Here is a 26,110-nt window from a genome sequence, read left to right as displayed (position 1 = left end):
GGTTCAGCTATATCAACGTTTGGAAAAATTTTGAAAATTCAATTATGTTTACAAAACGCTTTCTTTTTGTTTTTATAGTTGAACGCTCTATTATACGAGCTCTTTTCATGCAAATTTTGGTGTTACAGAGTTATTAAAGAAATATGCATCTTTGACTACAGAACCAGATTTTACACTACCTGATACTTAATGAAACAGAATTGTTACAAGAAGTGATTTACCATTATCAAGATATTACACAATTACTAACACAATACTGAGCATATGGCTCAGTTAGATATTCGTGAGACCACCATCTTCATTTGCATCTTCGCCATTGTAGGCGGTTCAGGAAAAAAACAACAAATGAAGATTTTGGGAAGACTACAGACAATCTAATTCAATTACGATACCAGATTGATATCCTTTAGCACATATACAAAATTTTAATATGTATTTACATAGTTGCAAAGTGTTTTCTTAAACTGATTTAATTGGAGCAAAATCAAATGTAGCAGATGAGGATATTCATGAAACAGCTGTTAATACGTCATGTGGTTTATTCGGATTTTTTCGGTTAACAAGAATATATTTGAAACTATTACAGAAATATGGATTTAATATCAAACCAAAGAAATGTGGTTTCGGTATAAATAAATTATTATTATTATTTCCTAAGTCACAAAATTTCTGCAGAAGGTATATCTGCAGATGGAGTTTAAAATTATTAGAGAGTTTCCAAGACCAAAGAGTTCGAAGGAATTACGAAAATGTTTAGACAAGGTTATGACATTTATTCCAAAATTAAACTACTCATTTCAATGTATACTGCAGTTAGCAATAAAAAAAACATAGTTTTTGGTCAATTTGGTCAATTAAATATTTCAATAAAATAAAATGATTACTTGTCGAAATCCAAATGTAGAAGTTAATATAACTAGATACTTGTGTTTGGTGTAAATGAATAATTATATTAGATTATTTCTCTTGTAAACTCAGTAGATGGAACAAGAACTTCTCAGTTTTCGATAAAGAATTACTAGCAACACATTTGTGTTCTTAGGGCAAAATCAGTAAAAACTCCACATCAAAATTGTCAGTTAGATTATACTTTACAATTTAATACTGAAATTGTTCATATTAATGAAAAAAGGAATGTAGTTGTTGACACCTTATCGTGGACTGAGAGTAACGAAGAAATATTTTCTGTTAATAAACAGCTCGATATTGAAATTTAAAAAAAAAGAACAAGACGCAAATGTAGAATTAAAGGAAACAATTTTGAACAACAACAATAAACAAATTCAAAGATTACATTAGAATAAATTAAAAATTCCCTTTTCTAACTTCAAAATTTGGTGGTGACATTTTCAGAGCTAATAGATCCTATATTCTACTGTCTTCAAGAAAAACTGTTTTTGAAAAAATCTAAAATCTATAATTAATTCGTGTTTCAAAAAGGAACATCTGCGAAAAAATAGTGGTTAAGACATTATTCCATTTCAACATATCAGTCGTTTCGAAGTACCGCAAATAATAACTACTGATCATGGTACGAATTTTAAGTCAAATCTATTTAGGATCGCACATAATACATCCATCATATCACCCTCAAAATAATGGTCCGATTAAACGTTTCGATAGCAGATTAAAGGAATCATAAATTAAGTTTGTGCGAATACACATTACTGGAAAGATGAACTTCCAATTATACCCGTACATCAGGTTTCGGAACTAATGCATTAATGAATGAACTAATGAACTAATTTTTGGATAACCATTCCTCTTCACAGAATTTCATAAATATTTTTACTCATTAAAAATTGAGATTAGTGAAAAAAGTCCATAATCATTGCTAACAGCAAGATAGGACCGATTTTCTGTAAAGAAGAAATATATCCATTGTTTCGTATTTCCTCTCATTTTACGGTAGTAATTAGATAATTAATAGGTAATGACAAAAGGTGTCGGTTTGTTATTTACTTGTCTTAAAATAAGCGGCACGAAAATACAGTAAAGCCATTGATTGTTATTCAAAGCAGCGAAACAAAACCAGAATTCTGTGTTATGTGAGTGAAATTTAATGTAAAAAATTAAGGACATTTGCCAGTTGCTTTTAATGCTTTCTAATTAAAAAAAAAGACTGGCAAATGAAACTTTTTAAGAAAGTCGTTATTTCTATATAAATATAGGTCACGTATATGAAAATATTTATATTTGAATGCAGTAAAACACTAATTAATAATTTTGTGTACTCGTATCGTGAGTTAATTAAAAGCTTGTGTTCTTTTTTAATGGAAATCGTAAAACATTATAGCATCGTTAAACAGTTTATTTTCCCAAGTTTAGGTCAGTGTAAATATTTATAAATAAAGTACGAAATTGTGTTTTTAATTGATTTCCTTTAGACCCACCGCAAAATCAGACAAATTAACAATTTTTCAAAACCAAACTCCAATGTAACTTGTCTTTATAGATTAAAAAGAAATACTCCTATTCTGAAAGGAATTTAGTGGATTTCTAAACTGATATAATCAGATTAAAAATAATACCTACATTCTATCTTTAGAAAATATAAAAATAATTTTTTCAATGCCGCCAAAGTTCGGTATGGTTTTCATCAAGCGAAAATACGAGATTTCAATTTAACTTTTCTTTTCAATTTCAAAATTGTAGATTTGTACTAAAAACATTCTGGACATTTAGGACAGCTATTTTTATATTTTGCAACAAAAAACATATCCTTATATTATGTTAATAGTTTTGCATAATTTTGCACGCCTTTTGTCAAATTTTGCACGTTTACGAAGGAACTTACATGAAAGAAAATTCCATCCGAATTGAACTAAATCTAAAATATTTAAATTTTCATAAATTTTAGCTTTCATAAAAAAATGATAGAGAGCTATAAATTACTGAAACTTGAGAAACTTGTAACCACATGTTCTTGGATTGTGTTTAAGTGTTAATGACCATTTTTGAAATGTGCGATTTTCTGGAACAACGATGCAAAATAATTGAAGACGAGGAAGGCCTTCGACTGACGACTCTCACGTTCAGAAAATCAAAGATCTGGTGCGTACAAATCGCCACCTGACTGCCAGAGAAATTGCAGAAGAGGTCACCATCTCAATTGATTACTGTTTTCCTTCACCCTCCTTACTCGCCAGACCTGGCTCCTTGTGATTTTTTCTTATTTTCGAATTTAAAATCAGTGCTGAAAGACGGCGATTTCAGTCTATTGACGACATCAAAGCAAATTCGTCACAGACTTTAAAGGCTATTTCCAATTAAGCTATCCAGGACTGCTTCGTGAAATGGAAACACTGCTGGGTAAATAGTGTGATAGGAGAGGGAGATAACGACCAATAAAATGTCAAAAAAATAAAGTTCGCTTATTTCCTGAACACACCTCGGATTGATTGAAAACCACCTTGGCATATTGACATCACTAGTTAATGTACATCATTATCACCATTTAAGACCACTACAAGTTACAGATAATTTTATTATTATTATTATTATTATTATCAAATTTAGTTTTTCGAAATGCTTGAAGTTTTTTTATGGATCACGTAGGTGTAAATCTTTACAAAGTGTCACTGTCATACCGACTTTCTAAGTATTGTAAGCGATATAAAAATTATTATTGAATTTAAAGTATTATGTCACCCAAAAAATTTAAATTTTAATTCTTATCGGATGTGGGGATAAGACTAGAACGCAGCAGGAAGTTTGCAATTTATTTAATGAAAAACATCCAGATCGCCGTAGGTATCAGCCAATCAACAGTCAGTAAGATAGAATCTAAATTTAGAGAAACTGGCAATGTTGCAGATATTCCAAAACCTGGACGTCCAAGCGTTAGTGAAGATCACAAACAGAACATTTTGATAAGTATGGTAGATAATAATCCTCATAATACTTCACGATTGGTTGCATTAAACAATGAAATTAGTCAGACCACAGTGCTACGTATCCTGAGGCAGGAAAAATATCATCCCTACAAAATTCAACTTGTGCAGGAACTCAATGAAGACGATCCCGACCACCGCGCCGCTTACACTTGTGAAATTATGATGGATTTATGTCAAGTATCAAGTAAATAGAGATTTACACCGGCAAATATTTTTTTCAGACGAGGCCACGTTTTGTCTCAATGGTACAGTGAACCGTCAAATGTACAGGTATTGGAGTCGGGAAAATTCTCATTGGATGGCAGAGACACCCAATGACCCAACACCCACAGAAATTGTGTGGGCTGGAATAGTTGACAACAGAATACTAGGGCCTTTCTTCTTTGAAGGAACCCTTACAGGAGAAAGATATTTAGAGTTTTTACAAAATGACCTTGTTCCAGCGCTTGCAGTAATTTTTCCTAAAGATAATGACCCTGATATTCCTGATGACACCATATGGTTTCAGCAAGACGGTGCACCTCCGCACTATGCGCGCCCTGTTCGAGATTTTCTGGATAATTGTTTTCCTAGGAGGTGGATCGGCAGACGAGGACCGATGGAATGGCCCGCGAGGTCCCCAGATCTTACACCCCTGGACTGTTTCTTATGGGGCTAAGTCCAAAGTGTACGTTAATAGACCACATAATTTAGAAGAACTCCAAAATTGCATTATAGATGAAATACACAGAGTTACCCCAGAAATAATTCATAATGTGCAAGAAGAATTTCTACACAGACTTGCGTATTGTAAGAAGTCGGTGGGTGGCAATTCGAACACTTAATTTAGGTAGAAAACTTAATGAATTGTATTTGCTTGACATAGAAATTGTTATTTTTTTTTAATGAATAAAATTTACGTTTTCTAACATTTAATCGTCATTTACTCGAAAACTTTTCTATGTAAGATGGCAACATTTTAATACTGTCGGATCGACAATGAAACAATCGTTCAGAATCAAGAAAAAAATAGGGGGTTGCTATTGAAAATCGCCTTTTATGCAAAAATATGTATTTTTTAAATTAAAAATCGACTTGTTCGAGGATTTTTCCTAAGAAAAATTTGTTTCCTTTTTACTGAATTTATTCCATAATTTAGGCGCGTACTGTATTTTAAACTTGGATTACTATAGACTTGATCGTTCATTATGATAATATTGTTTTATAAATGAAGACATGGTGTAGTATATTTGCAAATAGGCGTGGAAAATTTTGCGAAGCTATGGTATATTTTGTACACAACATTTACTCATTAGAGCAAATTTGACGGGTTTTTAAATTGCATCTCAACTAACGGATGAGTTATTTCAAACATACGCGTGTAATAACATTGGTCCGTGTTCGACGTTCCTTTACACGATTCCTTCAGGTTTGGTAATAAATACCTGAGGCTCTAAGTTGCGTGACCAATATGTGAGCAGGAATGCGAGTGTGTGCCTGTTATTATTTATTGTTTAAATGTTCCATATATCATTTCACCTTAATGGAATCGGAATAATAAAGCGGTCAAAATTGTTACGAAGTAGATTGATATAAATCAGCCACATCCTACTTTTGGAGATGTAGTGAAAGTATTGTTTGTGATTCCGTACGTTGACTGATTTAGATGTTATTGAACTGGATCAGGAATTTATCTACTGACATATGCTTGGGATATACATACACAAATAAACAAATAAAACTCTTTAATAGCTTAATTTTCACGTAAAAGAAAACGCTGCGCTGCGAAAAGAGAAGATTTGAAATACCGAGAAGCCAAATTATTAACAGAATTTGCGAATACCTTTTGGACAATGTATAAAATTTAAGATCCGAAATGACCAAAAATAAACAGATTGAATTCGTTCACAGTTTTGGTCCACTGCTAATTTTGTCAATTTGTTTATAAACTTTTATTGTAACGTTACCTTTAATAAAAACTTTTCTGAGGAAAGTCAATCACTCCATAGCTCACAGGCAATGGGCATCTTGTACACAGTTTTTTAAATATCTTGAAATAAAATATAACATTATATTATCATAAAGTGAAAATATAAGAAATCTCTTAGAGGTTGTTAATTAATAAATTAGTTAATAAAGTTTGGCGCCCAAAGTAAATGTTTTAAGGGGGAGGCGTTTATATGTGCAATTATTTGTCCAGCATTTTAAAAAATCCAAGCAAGTTAGAAACAATATCTTTTCACTGTACCAGGTATATAAGTTTTCTTCAGGGTATAAGATAACTAACAATAAATTTGAAATAAGGAAAAAGCATATTTTTGCCTCATATGTTTACCTTAGTTTCCTGAATTTTGCACGCCTGTTAAACATACAGAAAATCGCGTTCGGTGCTATTAACATCACATCACACCCCATAAAATGCTTTTAAGAAACGATTAACACATGCAATAATCACAATTACTGAGTATCTTTACAGATTTGCTGGACAAAACAGGAAAGGTACATTTTCTGAAGTTTACATGTTCTCTGTGATCTTCTAATACGAAAAATTAAAGGAAGTTGCTCTATAGTAGGATCGTATTCGATGCAAAGTAGAGCAAAAAGTTGTCGGTCTTTTATCAAAGCAAAAAACGTGTCATCATTTTTAGGAGGAGTAAGATGAACCATTTCCAATTTAAAATGAAATTCAATGTTAAATCTGAAATACCGCTGCATACGTACTGTGTTCTGGTAGTAGCTGTAGTCGCCCAGGTGCATCGAGTGTACGAAGTGGTCGGTTATACGTCAAATACTAATCTGGCGAGCTTGGTCGTAAATCAGAGAGCGCTTCCAAAAAACAAGTAAACGACAGTGGCGCGTACAGAGGTAAAATGTAGTACATATGTGGAAATTAAAAAACAAATTGGATTTATAATAAATTACATTTAAAATAAATAGTTTATGAGAATAAAGGAATTTTTGTAGGAACAAGGGTGCCAGACGTAAACTAATCCTTTCGTGCCTTCATAATGTATAAAGAAATTATTCAATTTCTAAAACCCTTAAAAGCGTATGGCACTGGACCCATTGACTGGCAATGATTTATTACTTTGCATCAAATATGATCCTACTATAGTTTAGGGTTACGCTTCGTCACTTTCTGGATGGATCTACTTGTTCTATCATCGTCTTACTAAGAGTGTGATTTCTTGTCTGTAAAACGCTAGGTTTAAATAATTTTATTTTATTAAACTATTTTTAAAGATAAAGTAAACAAAGAGGGATCGAATAATGTACGTGACCTAAGGGAGAAAATATTAAACAATTAGTACTATCAATTGGGTGGCTAACAGGGCATTACATAATATAAAAAACTTGGAATATGTCCTTTGCGGTTTGCGGGATGAATATTCTGCCGGGGAAACGTTGATGATGTTACAGAATGCCTTTAGTGATGAGGTTATGAGGCAAAAAAATGTTTACATGTGATACAAAGTATTTAAAGAAGGCAGAGAAAGTGTCCCGAACGACCATCAACGTCAAATGATGGACAGCACGTTAATCAAATCAAAGATCTTGTGCTCGAAAACCGTCAATTAACAATAAGAGACCTTGTTAATACTGATTTCAAAAGGTTCAGTAAATACTATTTTAAAAGATTTGTTGTGCCTTAGACGCGTCAAATTTTGTTTGGTTCCAAAAACGCTCAACTTTTTGGAAAAACTACGTCGCGAAACAATGATTTCTGACTATCAAGACATCATGAAACGCATCATACTGGAGAGGAGACTTGTATCTACGCCTACTACCCGAACACAGTGAGTGTATATCGTGCAAAAGGTGAACCAAGACCGAAAAAACCACGCCAGTCACTCAAAAATGGTCACATATCACATTGCAGGAATTTCCTAGCCTCAAAAAACAGGTCGAAAATAGCAAAAATTCACGAAAAAGTGCTGGGAAAAAAATATTATTTTTTTTTTCTATATTCAAATGTTCATTTATAAGACCCCACCGAACGTGAATCCCCGGTCAGAATTGATGGTTCTGTTTTTAACCTAAAAAAAACGTGTCAATTAAGGTCAGATATCATGAATTTTCAAAATATAACAAATTCGCGCCAGATTTAGTATACGGGGTCACTGATCACGGATCCGAGATCAGTTTTGCAAAATTCAAGAATTCAGATCCAAGATGGACGACCAAATTTTCAAAAAATAACAAATTCGCGCCAAATTTGGTATACGGGGGTGTTCAGGATCATTGATCACGAATCCGAGGATGACGAAATTGATTTGGAAGCATAAATAAAGATTTTTTATTTTTTAAACAAATTCACCTTATTTTTGGACAATGGATAGTTTTCGTTTTTCTTTATTTATTGGGTATTTGGTCACCTATTACAAAAAAAAAAATAGAAATTTATGAAATAAACGCTTACACTAAAAGTCATCAGTTATCAGTCGAGGGTTATTTATATGAAAATAATTTTTCCTAACAAAAATCTCACACCGAAAAAAAGCAAACGTTGAAAAATAATTAAAACGAAAAGTCACTATAAGATCAGAAGACAAAAACGAAAAATCCAAAGAATGATAAATATACAACGTATATATTTCATAAAAAAAGTTTGGTTTATATCTTGGAAATGCAACAAACAATTGTCTACTTATATATTTAATTCAAATTGCGAGAAAGTTTCCTGAAGCTTTCGTTCTTAGAGTAGTATCAAAATCTCATGAGCCGCGAAATGCGCGATGGCGTATCCACATAATTCTTCTAAGCACGTTGTGAAAACATTGACTCAGAATTAGACCACGCGCCTCATTACAACCAGAAATGAACTAAGGCGCTCGGCATCAATAAAGTCAACTGGCGAACGTTCGTTATATATATATTTTTATTGCTTAAATTAAAATAATAAAGAATAGAGCATTTTATTATGATATTTCTAATCAGAGCAAAGGCTTGTTTACCCTACGAGAGCTCGAGATAGACTGTGAATAATGGATGTAATGTTTTTAGGACGTAGAATAATTTAGGCGACGGTCGGAATTGTTTCTGCGCATATCAAGGTCAAAGCTCATAAGATTTTGAAACAACTCTACCAGGTTTTTATATGCAGAAACGTTAAAATAAATGAGGAGGGGGGAGGGGGTTACACGTTCAATTTTCCACATTACTTATATTTGCAGCCATGTACACCAAATGTGCTGCTAGATAATCTATCACTTGGTGTTTATCGTATTCATCAAACTACTTTTGTTCATTTGAACTGTTTCGTTTATCTTTGTATCAAACCACGTATAAAATTTTTGTGTGCATCTTCACAGTTCACTGAAAACATTGATTAAATACACTTTCAGTTTTTTCTTTGCTCATCCGTGAAAAAAAATAATTAAACAAATCAAAAGAGTTATTTCTCTAAGATGCCTAAGATTTCAGCAATTTTTCCGCTAGTAGTCTAAAAACTTTTTCAAATTATAAATGTTTTTCCTTGTCTGCACAATATTAAAAAAACCTTTACTTTAAGTTTCTATTAAAAAATATTATATTCGTTCGTATGTAATACATTTTTGCCTTGAATTTAATTAAATTATTATTTCCATTAGGTATACTTTTTGATGCGATAATTATTTTTATAGAATCTCAAGGCCTTTTTCGTAAAATTGATTTGCGAATTAATTTAAGGGGAATTTAATTATTTCCATAAATCCTCTCCCCGAGGTGCTACTTACATAGGAACATGTTCTTACTTAGAGAATAAATTATAAAAGGCAAAAGCGTAGGGTAGTTAATCTTTCCTTCACCAGTTTTACTAATTATATTAATGTTTTTTCAAATTCATATGAGATTATTACCGCCTTTACAATTTAATCAAAAATTTATATACAATTCACTTCTGTAATCCGTAGCAATTTCTAAAATACAAAGTATTATAAATAGGAATAGTAAAATTTAAAAAGTATCACAATATTTATTTTATTTCCTGGTTTTAAACCGTTATATCCGTTGACAGATATATTTCAGCTGTGAATTTATGCGTATTAAGAAAAGGAAATTAAGATTTATGATTGCAATCGTCACTTCGCTTCACGCATAGTAATTGAAATATCTTACGATATAGTCGACTCCCGTAAAGGGAAAATAATCCCAGATATTTTCAACGACGCCCAAGCACGCGAGTTCAACGCACGAAAATCTAACGGTTTTGATTTATTTTAGGAACTTAATTTAAAAAAATAATTGCCTATTCACGGAAAGAGGTAAGTGGGTTAGTCTTTAAAAACGAAATGATCGATTTGCTTTCTAAATGAACTCCTTGGCAATACAAAAACGGTGGAGTCTCTATTAAACCAAGACCGATTAGGTAGATTAGGCGTATATACTTGAGACTTTCATTTTGCGGCTAATCTACGTAATTTTTCCCGAGAAAATTGCTATAAAGAACGCATTAAGCGTATAATAATTTATCAAGCATTATGCCAATTTCTGTAACAACTGTATTTGCTGAAGTGAAACCGCAGCGGAAAATTTTATACTACGAAAAAATATGTTCTGCTAATTCTTCTGATAAAATTATTTTTAACATGTAGGAATAGGTCAGTGTCCTAAAAACAGATTGCATTCGAGGAACTTTGCTATTTATTTCATTAGATTCTCTTGAAAAGTGTATATTTGGATAAACAAATACATAACTGTGTCCTAAACAAAAATAATTCTTATCATTTTTAAGTCATTAAGGGGAGATATAGAAAAATGGGTAGAATACGAATACACTATTAAAACAATGTTAAAATGATATTTATGCTGAAAAAAATATTTTCAAATCATTGTTTAAACCCCTATCTTGACCTACCGTAATATTCGGTCATTAGTCTAGCTTTTAATGCGCATTTAGTCCGTAGTGAAAGACAACGAATAAACAGTTTTCACTATGTTTTATAAGTGAATATGAGTTTTTAGTATTATATTCAATTACATAATTATTCAGTTAGTATTGTGCGACTTATTACTATTAAAAATGACAGTGCGGCAAAAAACACTCATCCCTACATAGCACTTTGTTAATAAAGTTGGGATCCGCTGCAATTTGATTTTGAAACTAATTGCAAAATTGAAGACAACTGGGGAAATCAGCTGTTTCGCTTCAAGGTTCAAACGCTCTATGGTCCGCCGGTGCCTTCCCTGTTGTGAAGTAGGGCACCGAATTAACGGGAGTTAAGGGATAACCTGCTTATTTTATAAAAAGTCGAGGAGAAAAAAATTGTTTGTCTTTATTAGGCCTTCCGAATATGTGGGTAAAATTAATGACATTATGACTGAATCGCCCTGTATTTTTGGGTTAGTTGCAAACAACTTGTATAGAATATATGATTAATAGTTAAACAATTACATTTACGCGTAACGTAAGTTGTCTATTTTATGTGGGATACATGCAGTGCTGCCGGATTTATACAGGAAACTGCAGCTCTAATTTTACATAAATTAGCATTTTTCCAAATGATACGTCATTTTTTTTAAATATCCATAAGAATATTACAAGGAATATTAATTGCTTCCTCCTCTCCTTGACTATGCTGATTTTCTGCAATACTACCGTTATTTACCGTGTTATTTACTTATAGACTTGTTATTATTATTATTATAAGATTTTCGAGTCGGCTGTTTGATTTTATTTAAAATTCATTATCTCTCACTTCAAATTTAATATGTTGAGTGTTCTAATGTGCTGCAGTTTAGAGGTTATATCATATCTTTACTGAGAATACCTACCAGTGAAGTGTTATTATTTATGTACATGAAGATGGGAAGATTTTGACAATCTTATCATTACCAAATTTATTTTATAGTAACTAACTGTTTAAGTAAGTCAGGTTTCAATAATTGGTTTATTTATTAAATTTATTTTTTTGGATAATTTAAAACAGCAACAACAACAACAACAACAACAACAACAACAACAACAACAACAACAACAACATCAACAACAGCAGCAACAGATAGATTTGTTTTTTAAGTAATGTTACTTTTTAAACTTTACGATACTTAACTTGCTGAAATTATTTTTTTAAATTACTTTACAATACATTTTTTAATATTTCTTTGGTCTTTTACTTAAACTTTACAACTGAAAAATTACCGAAAGTAATGGTTCATTCGGGTTTACAGATTACTGTATAATTTAATTTTAATTTGCTCTTGAAATCAGTTATTATTTTTTCAATTAGAATTCACCACAATGGATACTTATTTATTCTAAATAATTTTTTTTACACATGACTTGGCAAACCCGTAAGACATTGGTGCGGGTGCGCAGTAAATATTTGTAATGTTTATATTTTTAAATACCAAAGGGCAAAATAATTAAAATTAAGGTAGAATGGTATCAATTGTTCCTTGTGATCGTTGAGGAAGGAAGACAGGATCGTCAACAGCATGGCATTGATTTATTTTTGTCTAACCTTCTACATTTTAATAGGTATTTTTGTGTAAATTATTGCCTATTGTTCCGGTTTTTTAAAATATAATAGTATTTACATAGTCTGTATAATTATTACGCTCATTTTACTTTCATTTACAATGCCACGCAACCACTGCATATACAGGGTGATTCAGTCATAATGTCATTAATTTTAACCACGTAAATATAGTGACTAAATTGCAATAACCTTACATTCGAAAATAATTATTATCCTTATAGATTTAAACAAATCTAGAAGGGCAATAATTAACAAATAAATAATACTTGTTAATATTTAAAATGTAAAAAATATCTTATTTATTCATGTGTCTAGGTAAGAGATAAGTGTGTTTTTATCGTTCACTATTAAAAACACAATAAAAGCTAGGTTAGTGAACGAATAATACGGTAGGCCAAGATTCACTCTCGATAAACCTCTATAGGTCAGGAGCGGTCCGAAAAGGGGGTTGGTTTAAATAATGATTTGAAAATATTTTTTTTCAGCATAATTATGCATTTTAATTTTTTTTTAATAGCGTATTCGTATTCCACTCATTTTTCCTTATCTTCCCTTAAAATTAATGACATTACGACTGAATCACCCCGTATATAACAGTCTGAAAACATTGAATAAACTCACCTTTAGAGGGGGTCTTTCTGCGTCCATTTTTTGACGTTCGTAGCGGTCCTCAAACGTTTTGTCCCAATACTCCTTACTCTTCATCCACGTAGGCTGTAACAAATTAAAAATTATTGTTTATTCATTATTAACTTTTACGTTATAATTTCCATTTCGGGGACAAATGACAGATGCAACCTTATTTTCTGTTTTAAAAACAAAGTAACCATAGAAAATTAATTAAACGTAAAGTAACATTAATATGCTAATGTACCTTTTTTTTTAATAATACAGGTACATGATAAGATAATGACGTTTATTCTGTGAATGACCCTGTTATCGATTAAACAGTTAGGTTTCAGTTGGAGATACTTCTAATATTATTTTTCGGCGTAAATATTAGGACAATTTAAATATATTACAAACATTACTTGGTAAGCTATTGGTTAGATAATATTTTGGAAACTAAGATAATCAGTTGCTTTGAGAGAATTTGTAAGATGTTTTTTTCTTCCACAGTTTTTGCAAATTATAAAAAGTCAGTAACGAAACATGAAAACTCGACTGAATAAGTTTTTTATTATTTTGGGAATTATTCTCGTTGCTGGATCTTTAAACGAAAAATCTCAAGAGGTAAAAAGTTTGAAAATGATTTATCCAAATATATAAATGCAGAAATCTTTCAAACCTTTAATAATTCTGACGTAAGATTCTGTTCAAGTCTAGGATAGTCCATCTTGATTGGTATTATAGGCGAGCGGAACGGTTCACACCTAAAAAAGGCACGAACCGACTTAATTTTTAAAACAAAAACCTACAGCATGAAACATTTTTGTGTTTTATTAAGTGTATATTTCTGATAATTTACATATTTTTTTATATTTTTCGGCGTGGTCAGTAAATTGTTATAAACAAAAAAGTTGTAAAAAAATTACTGGCCGAATGGCTTTGACAGTTTCTTATTGTGAAATGGACCAAAATAAACAGAGATATATTTTTTTGGTATGGGTTAATCATTTTATTGAAAAGCGAGTAAAAAAAGTCTTTTAAAGAAAATTATNTTAAATGCTGACATTTGAATAGAGATAAGATAGTCTAAGTCATAAGAAACTAGCTCAAAGTGTGGTCCTTTCGTTTCTGGAGTCTGCAAGGTGGCTCATTTTTTTTTTATCAGGTTTTAAATACGTAGATAGATAGTGTTACTCTTTCTCCTCTAGCTCCTCCTTACTCTTCGGTTTATATTTCGTTATCATTATTTACAACAGGCAAAATCGACGGCTGCAGAGAATGTGTCGATGCTTGTTTAATATTCGTAGCAATCGTCCTAAGCAGCTTTTCTCAGATATTTGTAGTTTTCTCACTGATGAGGTTTTATGTTAAGTTATTACACCGTTAGTATCCAAACAATATTTGTTCATTTGTTTCACATGTATTTGAACAGATGGCACAATGTTGGCTCGAATGCCGCTCAATTCGTGGAACTATAGTAGGATCGTATACGATGCAAAGTAGAGCAAAAAATTGTCGGCCTTTTATCAAAGGAAAATCGTGTCATCATTTTTAGGAGGCGTAAGATAAATCATTTCAAATTTAAAATGAAATTCAATGTAAAATCTGAAATACCGCTGCATACGCACTGTGTTCTGGTAGTAGCTGTAGTCGCCCAGGTGCATCGAGTGTACGAACTGGTCGGTTATACGTCAAATACTAACCTGGCGAGCTTTGCCGTCAATTAGAGAGCGCTTCCAAGTAAACAACAGTGGCGCGTACAGAGGTAAAATGTAGTACATATGTGGAAATTAAAAAACAAATTGGATTTATAATAAATTACATTTAAAATAAATAGTTTATGAGAATAAAGGAATTTTTGTAGGAACAAGGGTGCCAGACGTAAACTAATCCTTTCGTGCCTTCATAATGTATAAAGAAATTATTCAATTTCTAAAACCCTTAAAAGCGTATGGCACTGGATCCATTGACTGGCAATGATTTATTACTTTGCATCAAATATGATCCTACTATAGTTTAGGGTTACGCTTCGTCACTTTCTGGATGGATCTACTTGTTCTATCATCGTCTTACTAAGAGTGTGATTTCTTGTCTGTAAATCGCTAGGTTTAAATAATTTTATTTTATTAAACTATTTTTAAAGATAAAGTAAACAAAGAGGGATCGAATAATGTACGTGACCTAAGGGAGAAAATATTAAACAATTAGTACTATCAATTGGGTGGCTAACAGGGCATTACATAATATAAAAAACTTGGAATATGTCCTTTGCGGTTTGCGGGATGAATATTCTGCCGGGGAAACGTTGAGGATGTTACAGAATGCCTTTAGTGATGAGGTTATGAGGCAAAAAAATGTTTACATGTGATACAAAGTATTTAAAGAAGGCAGAGAAAGTGTCCCGAACGACCATCAACGTCAAATGATGGACAGCACGTTAATCAAATCAAAGATCTTGTGCTCGAAAACCGTCAATTAACAATAAGAGACCTTGTTAATACTGATTTCAAAAGGTTCAGTAAATACTATTTTAAAAGATTTGTTGTGCCTTAGACGCGTCAAATTTTGTTTGGTTCCAAAAACGCTCAACTTTTTGGAAAAACTACGTCGCGAAACAATGATTTCTGACTATCAAGACATCATGAAACGCATCATACTGGAGAGGAGACTTGTATCTACGCCTACTACCCGAACACAGTGAGTGTATATCGTGCAAAAGGTGAACCAAGACCGAAAAAACCACGCCAGTCACTCAAAAATGGTCACATATCACATCGCAGGAATTTCCTAGCCTCAAAAAACAGGTCGAAAATAGCAAAAATTCACGAAAAAGTGCTGGGAAAAAAATATTATTTTTTTTTCTATATTCAAATGTTCATTTATAAGACCCCACCGAACGTGAATCCCCGGTCAGAATTGATGGTTCTGTTTTTAACCTAAAAAAAACGTGTCAATTAAGGTCAGATATCATGAATTTTCAAAATATAACAAATTCGCGCCAGATTTAGTATACGGGGTCACTGATCACGGATCCGAGATCAGTTTTGCAAAATTCAAGAATTCAGATCCAAGATGGACGACCAAATTTTCAAAAAATAACAAATTCGCGCCAAATTTGGTATACGGGGGTGTTCAGGATCATTGATCACGAATCCGAGGATGACGAAATTGATTTGGAAGCATAAATAAAGATTTTTTATTTTTTAAACAAATTCACCTTATTTTTGGACAATGGATAGTTTTCGTTTTTCTTTATTTATTGGGTATTTGGTCACCTATTACAAAAAAAAAAATAGAAATTTATGAAATAAACGCTTACACTAAAAGTCATCAGTTATCAGTCGAGGGTTATTTATATGAAAATAATTTTTCCTAACAAAAATCTCACACCGAAAAAAAGCAAACGTTGAAAAATAATTAAAACGAAAAGTCACTATAAGATCAGAAGACAAAAACGAAAAATCCAAAGAATGATAAATATACAACGTATATATTTCATAAAAAAAGTTTGGTTTATATCTTGGAAATGCAACAAACAATTGTCTACTTATATATTTAATTCAAATTGCGAGAAAGTTTACTGAAGCTTTCGTTCTTAGAGTAGTATCAAAATCTCATGAGCCGCGAAATGCGCGATGGCGTATCCACATAATTCTTCTAAGCACGTTGTGAAAACATTGACTCAGAATTAGACCACGCGCCTCATTACAACCAGAAATGAACTAAGGCGCTCGGCATCAATAAAGTCAACTGGCGAACGTTCGTTATATATATATTTTTATTGCTTAAATTAAAATAATAAAGAATAGAGCATTTTATTATGATATTTCTAATCAGAGCAAAGGCTTGTTTACCCTACGAGAGCTCGAGATAGACTGTGAATAATGGATGTAATGTTTTTAGGACGTAGAATAATTTAGGCGACGGTCGGAATTGTTTCTGCGCATATCAAGGTCAAAGCTCATAAGATTTTGAAACAACTCTACCAGGTTTTTATATGCAGAAACGTTAAAATAAATGAGGAGGGGGGAGGGGGTTACACGTTCAATTTTCCACATTACTTATATTTGCAGCCATGTACACCAAATGTGCTGCTAGATAATCTATCACTTGGTGTTTATCGTATTCATCAAACTACTTTTGTTTATTTGAACTGTTTCGTTTATCTTTGTATCAAACCACGTATAAAATTTTTGTGTGCATCTTCACAGTTCACTGAAAACATTGATTAAATACACTTTCAGTTTTTTCTTTGCTCATCCGTGAAAAAAAAAAATTAAACAAATCAAAAGAGTTATTTCTCTAAGATGCCTAAGATTTCAGCAATTTTTCCGCTAGTAGTCTAAAAACTTTTTCAAATTATAAATGTTTTTCCTTGTCTGCGCAATATTAAAAAACCTTTACTTTAAGTTTCTATTAAAAAATATTATATTCGTTCGTATGTAATACATTTTTGCCTTGAATTTAATTAAATTATTATTTCCATTAGGTATACTTTTTGATGCGATAATTATTTTTATAGAATCTCAAGGCCTTTTTCGTAAAATTGATTTGCGAATTAATTTAAGGGGAATTTAATTATTTCCATAAATCCTCTCCCCGAGGTGCTACTTACATAGGAACATGTTCTTACTTAGAGAATAAATTATAAAAGGCAAAAGCGTAGGGTAGTTAATCTTTCCTTCACCAGTTTTACTAATTATATTAATGTTTTTTCAAATTCATATGAGATTATTACCGCCTTTACAATTTAATCAAAAATTTATATACAATTCACTTCTGTAATCCGTAGCAATTTCTAAAATACAAAGTATTATAAATAGGAATAGTAAAATTTAAAAAGTATCACAATATTTATTTTATTTCCTGGTTTGAAACCGTTATATCCGTTGACAGATATATTTCAGCTGTGAATTTATGCGTATTAAGAAAAGGAAATTAAGATTTATGATTGCAATCGTCACTTCGCTTCACGCATAGTAATTGAAATATCTTACGATATAGTCGACTCCCGTAAAGGGAAAATAATCCCAGATATTTTCAACGACGCCCAAGCACGCGAGTTCAACGCACGAAAATCTAACGGTTTTGATTTATTTTAGGAACTTAATTTAAAAAAATAATTGCCTATTCACGGAAAGAGGTAAGTGGGTTAGTCTTTAAAAACGAAATGATCGATTTGCTTTCTAAATGAACTCCTTGGCAATACAAAAACGGTGGAGTCTCTATTAAACCAAGACTGATTAGGTAGATTAGGCGTATATACTTGAGACTTTCATTTTGCGGCTAATCTACGTAATTTTTCCCGAGAAAATTGCTATAAAGAACGCATTAAGCGTATAATAATTTATCAAGCATTATGCCAATTTCTGTAACAACTGTATTTGCTGAAGTGAAACCGCAGCGGAAAATTTTATACTACGAAAAAATATTTTCTGCTAATTCTTCTGATAAAATTATTTTTAACATGTAGGAATAGGTCAGTGTCCTAAAAACAGATCGTATTCGAGGAACTTTGCTATTTATTTCATTAGATTCTCTTGAAAAGTGTATATTTGGATAAACAAATATCTAACTGTGTCGCAAACAAAAATAATTCTTATCATTTTTGTTTAATTTCTATTACAATATACAGGGTGATTCAGTTATAATGTCATTAAGGGGAGATAGGGAAAATGGGTAGAATACGAACACGCTATTAAAACATGTTAAAGTGATACTTATGCTGAAAAAAAAAGTTCAAATCATTATTTAAACCCCTATCTTAACCTACCGTAATATTCGGTCATTAGTCTAGCTTTTAATGCGCATTTAGTCCGTAGTGAAAGACAACGAATAAACAGTTTTCACTATGTTTTATAAGTGAATATGAGTTTTTAGTATTATATTCAATTACATAATTATTCAGTTAGTATTGTGCGACTTATTACTATTAAAAATGACAGTGCGGCAAAAAACACTCATCCCTACATAGCACTTTGTTAATAAAGTTGGGATCCGCTGCAATTTGATTTTGAAACTAATTGCAAAATTGAAGACAACTGGGGAAATCAGCTGTTTCGCTTCAAGGTTCAAACGCTCTATGGTCCGCCGGTGCCTTCCCTGTTGTGAAGTAGGGCACCGAATTAACGGGAGTTAAGGGATAACCTGCTTATTTTATAAAAAGTCGAGGAGAAAAAAATTGTTTGTCTTTATTAGGCCTTCCGAATATGTGGGTAAAATTAATGACATTATGACTGAATCGCCCTGTATTTTTGGGTTAGTTGCAAACAACTTGTATAGAATATATGATTAATAGTTAAACAATTACATTTACGCGTAACGTAAGTTGTCTATTTTATGTGGGATACATGCAGTGCTGCCGGATTTATACAGGAAACTGCAGCTCTAATTTTACATAAATTAGCATTTTTCCAAATGATACGTCATTTTTTTTAAATATCCATAAGAATATTACAAGGAATATTAATTGCTTCCTCCTCTCCTTGACTATGCTGATTTTCTGCAATACTACCGTTATTTACCGTGTTATTTACTTATAGACTTGTTATTATTATTATTATAAGATTTTCGAGTCGGCTGTTTGATTTTATTTAAAATTCATTATCTCTCACTTCAAATTTAATATGTTGAGTGTTCTAATGTGCTGCAGTTTAGAGGTTATATCATATCTTTACTGAGAATACCTACCAGTGAAGTGTTATTATTTATGTACATGAAGATGGGAAGATTTTGACAATCTTATCATTACCAAATTTATTTTATAGTAACTAACTGTTTAAGTAAGTCAGGTTTCAATAATTGGTTTATTTATTAAATTTATTTTTTTGGATAATTTAAAACAGCAACAACAACAACAACAACAACAACAACAACAACAACAACAACAACAACAACATCAACAACAGCAGCAACAGATAGATTTGTTTTTTAAGTAATGTTACTTTTTAAACTTTACGATACTTAACTTGCTGAAATTATTTTTTTAAATTACTTTACAATACATTTTTTAATATTTCTTTGGTCTTTTACTTAAACTTTACAACTGAAAAATTACCGAAAGTAATGGTTCATTCGGGTTTACAGATTACTGTATAATTTAATTTTAATTTGCTCTTGAAATCAGTTATTATTTTTTCAATTAGAATTCACCACAATGGATACTTATTTATTCTAAATAATTTTTTTTACACATGACTTGGCAAACCCGTAAGACATTGGTGCGGGTGCGCAGTAAATATTTGTAATGTTTATATTTTTAAATACCAAAGGGCAAAATAATTAAAATTAAGGTAGAATGGTATCAATTGTTCCTTGTGATCGTTGAGGAAGGAAGACAGGATCGTCAACAGCATGGCATTGATTTATTTTTGTCTAACCTTCTACATTTTAATAGGTATTTTTGTGTAAATTATTGCCTATTGTTCCGGTTTTTTAAAATATAATAGTATTTACATAGTCTGTATAATTATTACGCTCATTTTACTTTCATTTACAATGCCACGCAACCACTGCATATACAGGGTGATTCAGTCATAATGTCATTAATTTTAACCACGTAAATATAGTGACTAAATTGCAATAACCTTACATTCGAAAATAATTATTATCCTTATAGATTTAAACAAATCTAGAAGGGCAATAATTAACAAATAAATAATACTTGTTAATATTTAAAATGTAAAAAATATCTTATTTATTCATGTGTCTAGGTAAGAGATAAGTGTGTTTTTATCGTTCACTATTAAAAACACAATAAAAGCTAGGTTAGTGAACGAATAATACGGTAGGCCAAGATTCACTCTCGATAAACCTCTATAGGTCAGGAGCGGTCCGAAAAGGGGGTTGGTTTAAATAATGATTTGAAAATATTTTTTTTCAGCATAATTATGCATTTTAATTTTTTTTTAATAGCGTATTCGTATTCCACTCATTTTTCCTTATCTTCCCTTAAAATTAATGACATTACGACTGAATCACCCCGTATATAACAGTCTGAAAACATTGAATAAACTCACCTTTAGAGGGGGTCTTTCTGCGTCCATTTTTTGACGTTCGTAGCGGTCCTCAAACGTTTTGTCCCAATACTCCTTACTCTTCATCCACGTAGGCTGTAACAAATTAAAAATTATTGTTTATTCATTATTAACTTTTACGTTATAATTTCCATTTCGGGGACAAATGACAGATGCAACCTTATTTTCTGTTTTAAAAACAAAGTAACCATAGAAAATTAATTAAACGTAAAGTAACATTAATATGCTAATGTACCTTTTTTTTTAATAATACAGGTACATGATAAGATAATGACGTTTATTCTGTGAATGACCCTGTTATCGATTAAACAGTTAGGTTTCAGTTGGAGATACTTCTAATATTATTTTTCGGCGTAAATATTAGGACAATTTAAATATATTACAAACATTACTTGGTAAGCTATTGGTTAGATAATATTTTGGAAACTAAGATAATCAGTTGCTTTGAGAGAATTTGTAAGATGTTTTTTTCTTCCACAGTTTTTGCAAATTATAAAAAGTCAGTAACGAAACATGAAAACTCGACTGAATAAGTTTTTTATTATTTTGGGAATTATTCTCGTTGCTGGATCTTTAAACGAAAAATCTCAAGAGGTAAAAAGTTTGAAAATGATTTATCCAAATATATAAATGCAGAAATCTTTCAAACCTTTAATAATTCTGACGTAAGATTCTGTTCAAGTCTAGGATAGTCCATCTTGATTGGTATTATAGGCGAGCGGAGCGGTTCACCCCTAAAAAAAGGCATGAACCGACTTAATTTTTAAAACAAAAACCTACAGCATGAAACTTTTTTGTGTTTTATTAAGTGTATTTTTCTGATAATTTACATATTTTTTTATATTTTTCGGCGTGGTCAGTCAATTGTTATAAACAAAAAAGTTGTAAAAAAATTACTGGCCGAATGGCTTTGACAGTTTCTTATTGTGAAATGGACCAAAATAAACAGAGATATATTTTTTTGGTATGGGTTAATCATTTTATTGAAGGTCTAAAGCGAGTAAAAAAAGTCTTTTAAAGAAAATTATGATAACACTTCAAATTGAAATTTTCTTTTTACAATATCTTGGATTATATTATATTTACAATAAACGTTATTATGATTTTTTTAATCGATATATATATTAACAGTACAAATGTTCAAAAGATCATTTTGTTTGGTTTTGTAGCCGGAGTAAGATTTTTGCACGTAATTAGTAAAATTTAAATATTCGATTTTTGGTTTTATAAATGGCTAAAATTGACTTTGAAAGTTATACCAAAACTAAACTAAATAAGCTTTTTAAATCGTAAAATTAACCTAATAATAATAATTGACCTAGCGGTCTCAAAAAATAAAAAATAAAAAAGTTATTGGATAATTTATTGTACAGGATAATTATTTTATTTTTGTTTTACAAAAATATTAAGAGCAATAAGAGTATATTAATTTATTTTTTATTTAATTTTTAAATAATAAGTTTTTCGTTATTTTCGACAAGTTCTTGAGTTGAAATAAGCGTTTCATCATCAATTTCGGATGGAACATCCTGACATTCATCTGAGCACGCACTGCACAGCATTTTCCACTACATGAACAAAAATATTTGTTTATCATGATTTTCTTTAAAGACTGTTTTTTACTCGCTTTAGACCTTCTATAAAATAATTGACCTACACCAAAAAAATTATCTTAAAGTAGAAGATCTGCTGATTATTATGCTTTTTTAGAATTAAACTCTATTCAGTAGTTTTTAAGAAAAAAATTCCGAAAGTTGTCGATTTCGTCATTTTTTTCACATTAAATTGTAAATATCTGGGAAACGAAGCATTTTTCGAATTTTTATCAAAGAACAAAAAGTGTTTATTTTGGTCCATTTTATTTTATAAAGCTGTTTTCAAAGCCATTCGGCAATTATTTTTTTTACAACATTTTTGTTTATAACTGACTGACCACGCCGTAAAATATAAAAAAATATGTAAATTATCAGAAAAATACACTATAAAACAAAAAAGTTTCACGCTGTAGGTTTTTGTTTTAAAAATTTAGTCGGTTACCTTCATTTAGAAGCATCTTTTTAGGAGTGAACCGCTCGCCTATTACAGGATACAGGCTAAATAGTGATATACAGAGAGGAAAAACTAATAAATTGTGTTCTGTCTTTGGGTTTAGTTTTGTGGTATAAAAAAATTTTGGCTAACTGGATTGACCTTCGATACGTAGAGGCTTATCTTTCTATCATTTCGTTTTTACAACAGATGTCAAAATTATGTTTCAATCTTTTCTGCGTGTTTTTTTTTTCACAGAATACATTTCTTTTCTTAATTTAATATTTTCGGGGAAGGTCACTGAGATTTGTTATTTCTAATACATCACCATGTACATTTTTTGACAGATATAGCCAGTTACCATCTGTGTGTGATTTTGACTTGAACAACAGAACGGAATACCTTCAAGACAATTTTCATACGGAAGCTCTGCAAACTATAAATAAGTCAGCCCTACCTTCAGAAACGATTATTATTATCATAGATATATACTGTATATACGGGGTGACTCCGCTAGAAAAGAACAACCTTTACAATCCTATAGGAAATATGTATGTGTTATTTAATAACAACAAAAACAAATGCAGACGTTACATTTGCAGCTCTTTAATAATTTGTCTTTGTTTTCTTTAAGAGTCATTCTTCCATAACGCTTACTGTGATTTACGCGGTGTTTTTAAATGAGTCTTAATTATTTTTTTAAGCTGCAGGTAATTATTAAATAAGAATAACGACCATAACATGGAACTAACAACTCAGTCCTGTAACAATGCAGAGATTTGTGTCATTTTTAAAAACTTACTGCAGAAACGTGATGGCAAATTTTATACCGTAGGTAAATATTTAAAAATAAATTTAACTACTATAGGTCGAGTATTATTGGCATTTATACCTACGTTGTTACAAGAGACGTAAAAAAAAGCTTTAAATTTTTCCTGGACATTTTTTCCGTAGAATACATTTTTCTCTTAATTTCATAATTTTGGAGTAACGTCACACTGTTATTTGTTAGTTTTAATGGAACATCATGTATATTGTTTGTTATAGATTTTCCATATTTATTACTATCCAACAATATAATAAGTCTCTAAAAAATTACTTCCTGTGAAAACCATAATTGTTTTAAATTTAACAGTTTGAACTGAAATTACAAGTAAATTTATTAAGATTATATAGTTTAAATATTGCTATACGTAAAAGAAATCGGATTAAATAACAAACTAATAGAACGTCAAACGTTGAAGGCGTCACGGGTGTTATAGGATAATAATGCGTCGAGGTATCAACACCCTAATTACTTGAAGTAATTTTAAAAATAATTAAATTTAGTAATATTAATATGAGAATTATGAATGAAAATGTATAAATTTTCAGCGATATATTTTCAAATAACATTAACAATGTTTAAAAATATCGGTACGTGCACGAATGTAACGTGATCTAAAAAAGAAAATATTTAAATATCTTAATCATAATTTGAAAATGTTAATAGAAACAATAAACTATTATAAATTTAGATATTCAGAGAGTTTCGAGTATGTAATAATTCATTCAAGTAATAAAAGAGAAAATCAGTGCCATAAAAATACACAGGGGCTTCATAGAAATAACATAGTTGAAGAACATTGCTCCGAGACTATTAAATTGTTACCTACTGTATTTTACGGAAAAAATCATAGATGAAAGGTTTACACGTTTTTTTTTTATACTTCTTTGGACAAACTGAAAAATTCTCTGTACAGGGTGACCTGAAACTGAGAAAAAAAAACGGAAGTAGTTGATTTAAAAATTTCTTTTTTTCTCAATTTTTCCGTTCAAAAGATATAAAATGATATGTGTAGAGAAAGACACTAGTTCATATCCATTATTGACATAAATCAATTGTCTCTATAAACCTTTTACCGCTAATTCGAATCTTATGAACTTCTCCAAAAATGTATTAAAAGTTGTTGAGAAAAGTTGTTTATGAAATTGGGAAAAATAATTTCGATGAAATCACAACCATTAGATTGATAAATTTATCAAGTCAAATCAAGTAAAGTCAATACTTGTATCATAATGTTATAAATATCACCGCTTGCGGTTTCCTGTTTACTCTTTCCGTTTTCCTGTAATGGCAACCAATCATCAGTTCTAGGTCACCCTATTAATTGAAAACCAATAATGTTGGATTTACATATTTGTTTGGATAGCCAAAAAGAGTTCCAGACACCTACGAGTACGTTATTTTTTTTTTCTATCAATTTTTACCCAATTTGAGCCACTCTTATATTTCCTATGTCTCTCTCCAATTATTTTTAAGAAAAACTATTTCCCATTTTTAGGTAAAAATATTCTTTCGTTTTTTATTTGCTTGGATTAGAAAAACTACAAACCCATTCAATAGCTTGCCCCAACATCGTCGCTTTTACACTAAACCGACTGTTGCCAAAAGTAACTTTTTTGTAGCTCTGTATTAATTTCTTTATCAACCGGACATGTATTGTGTTTGCTCGCGCCAGGTTTTACTTGAATAGTCCAGGAAATATAGAGTTGGACGCGACTTTTTGTTTCGGCAAGCTGAATATATCACTATAGATGCTAAATATTATGTACAATAACATATTAGTTTCCACAGTCATAAAAATGGGGGGAAGATTGTTTACAGGGTGGTTAATTGTATAATTTTTACGTAAATTCACGTTTTTCGCTTATAACTTTTCCCGTTCATTTCCACGAGAAAACAGTAAAATACTTTTTTATTTAAAAATATTGATTAGATCAAAAGTTATAAACAGAAGTTTATTTATGACTTGATTTAAACATTTATAGACTGCGTTATTATTACCAGAACGTTTTGGCATCCCATCCTCTCATTCCTTATCACTGTCTAATAACTCACACGAAATCTGGAATCGGTATGTTGAATAGTTTGCAAGTTATGTCCTTATAAACAAATTAACTAATTATTAGTCTGGACGATTCCGAGGATCTTCCACAACCTCAGTGATTTTTTTCATAGTAGATTTCATAATAATACATTGAAATCTATCATTTTTTTTAATTTCAAAGTTGCAACCTGGATTTTTTTTATTTTTAGCCTTAGTTGCAAAATCAAATA

At 30.9% G+C, this 26,110-nt stretch overlaps 1 protein-coding gene across 1 annotated transcript in view; it reads right to left on the bottom strand.

The window, feature by feature from the left end:
* The window catches only part of LOC108908356 (alpha-mannosidase 2), a 155,754-nt gene that overhangs the window by 18,050 nt on the left and 111,594 nt on the right, over window positions 1-26,110 (bottom strand). Inside the window, exon 4 of the mRNA XM_023454186.1 lies at window positions 20,965-21,057. Coding sequence (XP_023309954.1) covers window positions 20,965-21,057 — 93 coding nt within the window. The remainder of the gene's footprint in view (window positions 1-20,964; window positions 21,058-26,110) is intronic.

The sequence above is a fragment of the Anoplophora glabripennis genome, unplaced genomic scaffold (genome assembly GCF_000390285.2).
Source record: "Anoplophora glabripennis isolate ALB-LARVAE unplaced genomic scaffold, Agla_2.0 scaffold238, whole genome shotgun sequence".
In the NCBI taxonomy this organism is placed as follows: Eukaryota; Metazoa; Arthropoda; class Insecta; order Coleoptera; family Cerambycidae; genus Anoplophora; species Anoplophora glabripennis.
This window is presented reverse-complemented; position numbering and strand designations above follow the sequence as displayed.